Below are 2,500 nucleotides of genomic sequence, written 5' to 3'. Positions count from 1 at the left end.
CGCTCCACTGTTGAGACACACACACACACACACACACACACACACACACACACACACCGACAGACACACAGGATGGGTTTTACTGGAGAGTTAAAACAGGAGCAGGTTCTACTGAGGAGTTTAAACTGGATCATAGACTCTTGAGAGAGAGAGGGGGGGAGAGAGAGAGAAAGAGAGAGGGAGGGAGGGATAGTGAAAAAGAGAGAGTGAACAGCAGGATTCTGGCAAAGGCACCACTGAAAGAGCATCTGCAGTTCTCCAGCAAACTGAGGCACAGAGCAGAGATCTGATGCATCTTCACACACACGCACGCATACACACACAGACACACACACACACACACACACACACACAAACAAACACTCAGCATGATCTGACATCTATTAGGAGGAAAGTTGTCCTCAAAGTCAGTCAGATATGCATGAGTCACAGAAAGATGCGTTGAGAGACGCTTTAAAAGACATTGAAAAAAGACTGCAAAATATTGAGGTGTTTCAGAGTATAAAACAGAGGACAGAGGAAAAGATGGCTGTGTTGGAATGTTTATGTCCATCATAGAACTTTGGCTGAGGTAGGGGTGTGAGTAGAGGTGGAGTAGGAAGAGATGGCAATGTCACACCACAAACAGACTATCAGGAACACCACAAACAGACTATCAGGAACACCACAAACAGACTATCAGGAACAGGCCTTCCCCCCTCAGCCTTCCTTCACACACACACACACACACACACACACCAGTGGCGGCTGGTGACTCAAAAAACTGAGGAGGACAGGAGGAAGAGAGGCGAACCGCCCATGGGCGCCGGGGGGCACTTTCCCTCAGTCAGTTATTATTTGAAATATCAGCTTTGAAGTGGATTTACAGTCAATTTTAGCATATGAAAAACTGAATAACACTTTAACTACATGCAGCATTTATTTATCATATCCATGATAAAAGGTTACAAAACAACAATAAAACACTGTAAGCAATAGTTGTTGTAATGGATTGTACTCTCCTCTAAAGAGAGAAAATAATTGATATTGATGAGGTGCTGGAGAGGTTAGGTGATATATAGAAAATGTTTTGGTACAGCTTTGGGATTAGCTCATTTGGGTTGCTGTCAAAGCTGCCACTCTTATGTTGCTATAGCTCGATTATCACAACAATATGAACATTCATTTGAAGTTTTCCATCGACCCATCCATCACTGGATGAGGAATAAGCACTGCAAAGCGATCAATTCTCACGCAAGCAGGAGCCAGGCTGTGCATTTCTCCGATACGGTGTTGCGACCCAGTCTCTAGAAATGTTTTGGACGAGCTGCCGACAGTTTGCACCTCCAGCCAATCTGCACGCCTGCCTATGCCGTAGCCTGACGTGCACCTCGTAGCTAACGTTACCGGCTATAGCCAGCCAGTGGAACAGTCGTGTTCAGACGGCTCTAGCTCAAAAAGTATTTATGTCAGCTTGGATATTTAGATGTCTAGAATCAAGACAAATAGACGAAATGTTTGATGTATAATATGTCCCATAATACTTTTGGATGTATTATATTATGGAGCTACGAACACACAAAAAGTCTCCAATGGCACAGGGAAGAGAAACACAGACATCAACGCCGACCCAATCGGCCTTCACTGTGGTAAATCTGGAATCTGGAATGTGATTGGACTGACAAAATGTCAATATCTGAATCCTGTTGAGACAGGGCCGGAGTACTGTCCTCCCTTGTGGTAATTTTTCAGCGTTTTGGCCAATCACAAATTAGCAAGAAAAAAGGCATTACATTGATTTAATATAAAAGAACCCGCCCTAAAGGAGGTTAGCCTCCCTTCCATAGATATCTATGGGCCCTCCAGCTGCATGGTAAAGATGTCACTGTTGGAGCTTTAGAATTTCAATAATGGTTTTTTATCCATAGGGAAAACCTGCTTTATGAACAAAACTGAGATAATATTAATTATGAATAAATAAATTCATATATTTATATTTTAATCCCTCTCTTCTCTCCAAAAACTGAGGAGGACTGTCCTCCCCTGCCTCAATGGACAAGCCTCCACTGACACACACATACAGTGTCCCTCAGACTACATCACGGTCGAATGAAATTGTTGGAAGAGCTTAAGGTTGGCGTGTAAGTATGCGTTTTTGACAGTCAAGGGAATAGTGTTAGAAAATACATTTTTTCAAAACTAAATGTTAGGGTATTCAAATGTGAAAATGTGTCTGTCAGAATGGGAGAATCTAAGAAATTAGCCTTATTTATCTACCCTACCTTTATCTACCCTACCTTACCCTACCCCATATCTGCTCTGCTTTTAACCAAATATCTGCTAAGCATCAATGCGTTCATGTTTCAATGGATTTTCTTTTAATCATATTGTTTCTTTTAAATCCGTTCTCATTGTGTTTGTTTTTGCCCATCTCTTGTTTTTATCCATCTCTTTTTATGTACTATTTGTATAAATGGTGCTATAGAAATAAAATAACATTGACATTTCAATTCCAATTTAA

The 2,500-nt window shown here is 41.5% G+C and overlaps 1 protein-coding gene across 1 annotated transcript in view; it reads right to left on the bottom strand.

Moving 5' to 3' along the window:
• Nucleotides 1–2,500, bottom strand: part of plch1 (phospholipase C, eta 1) — a gene marked incomplete at both ends in the record, with an annotated part of 65,801 nt that overhangs the window by 37,263 nt on the left and 26,038 nt on the right. The window contains one exon of the mRNA XM_084443521.1: nt 1–7. This exon is cut by the window's left edge and continues 140 nt beyond it. Within this exon, the coding sequence (XP_084299647.1) occupies nt 1–7 (7 nt within the window). The remainder of the gene's footprint in view (nt 8–2,500) is intronic.

This window comes from Borostomias antarcticus, assembly GCF_949987555.1.
Source record: "Borostomias antarcticus genome assembly, chromosome: 1".
NCBI lineage: Eukaryota > Metazoa > Chordata > Actinopteri > Stomiiformes > Stomiidae > Borostomias > Borostomias antarcticus.
The sequence above is the reverse complement of the archived record's forward strand: the minus strand, read 5'-3'. Positions and strand labels throughout refer to the sequence as shown.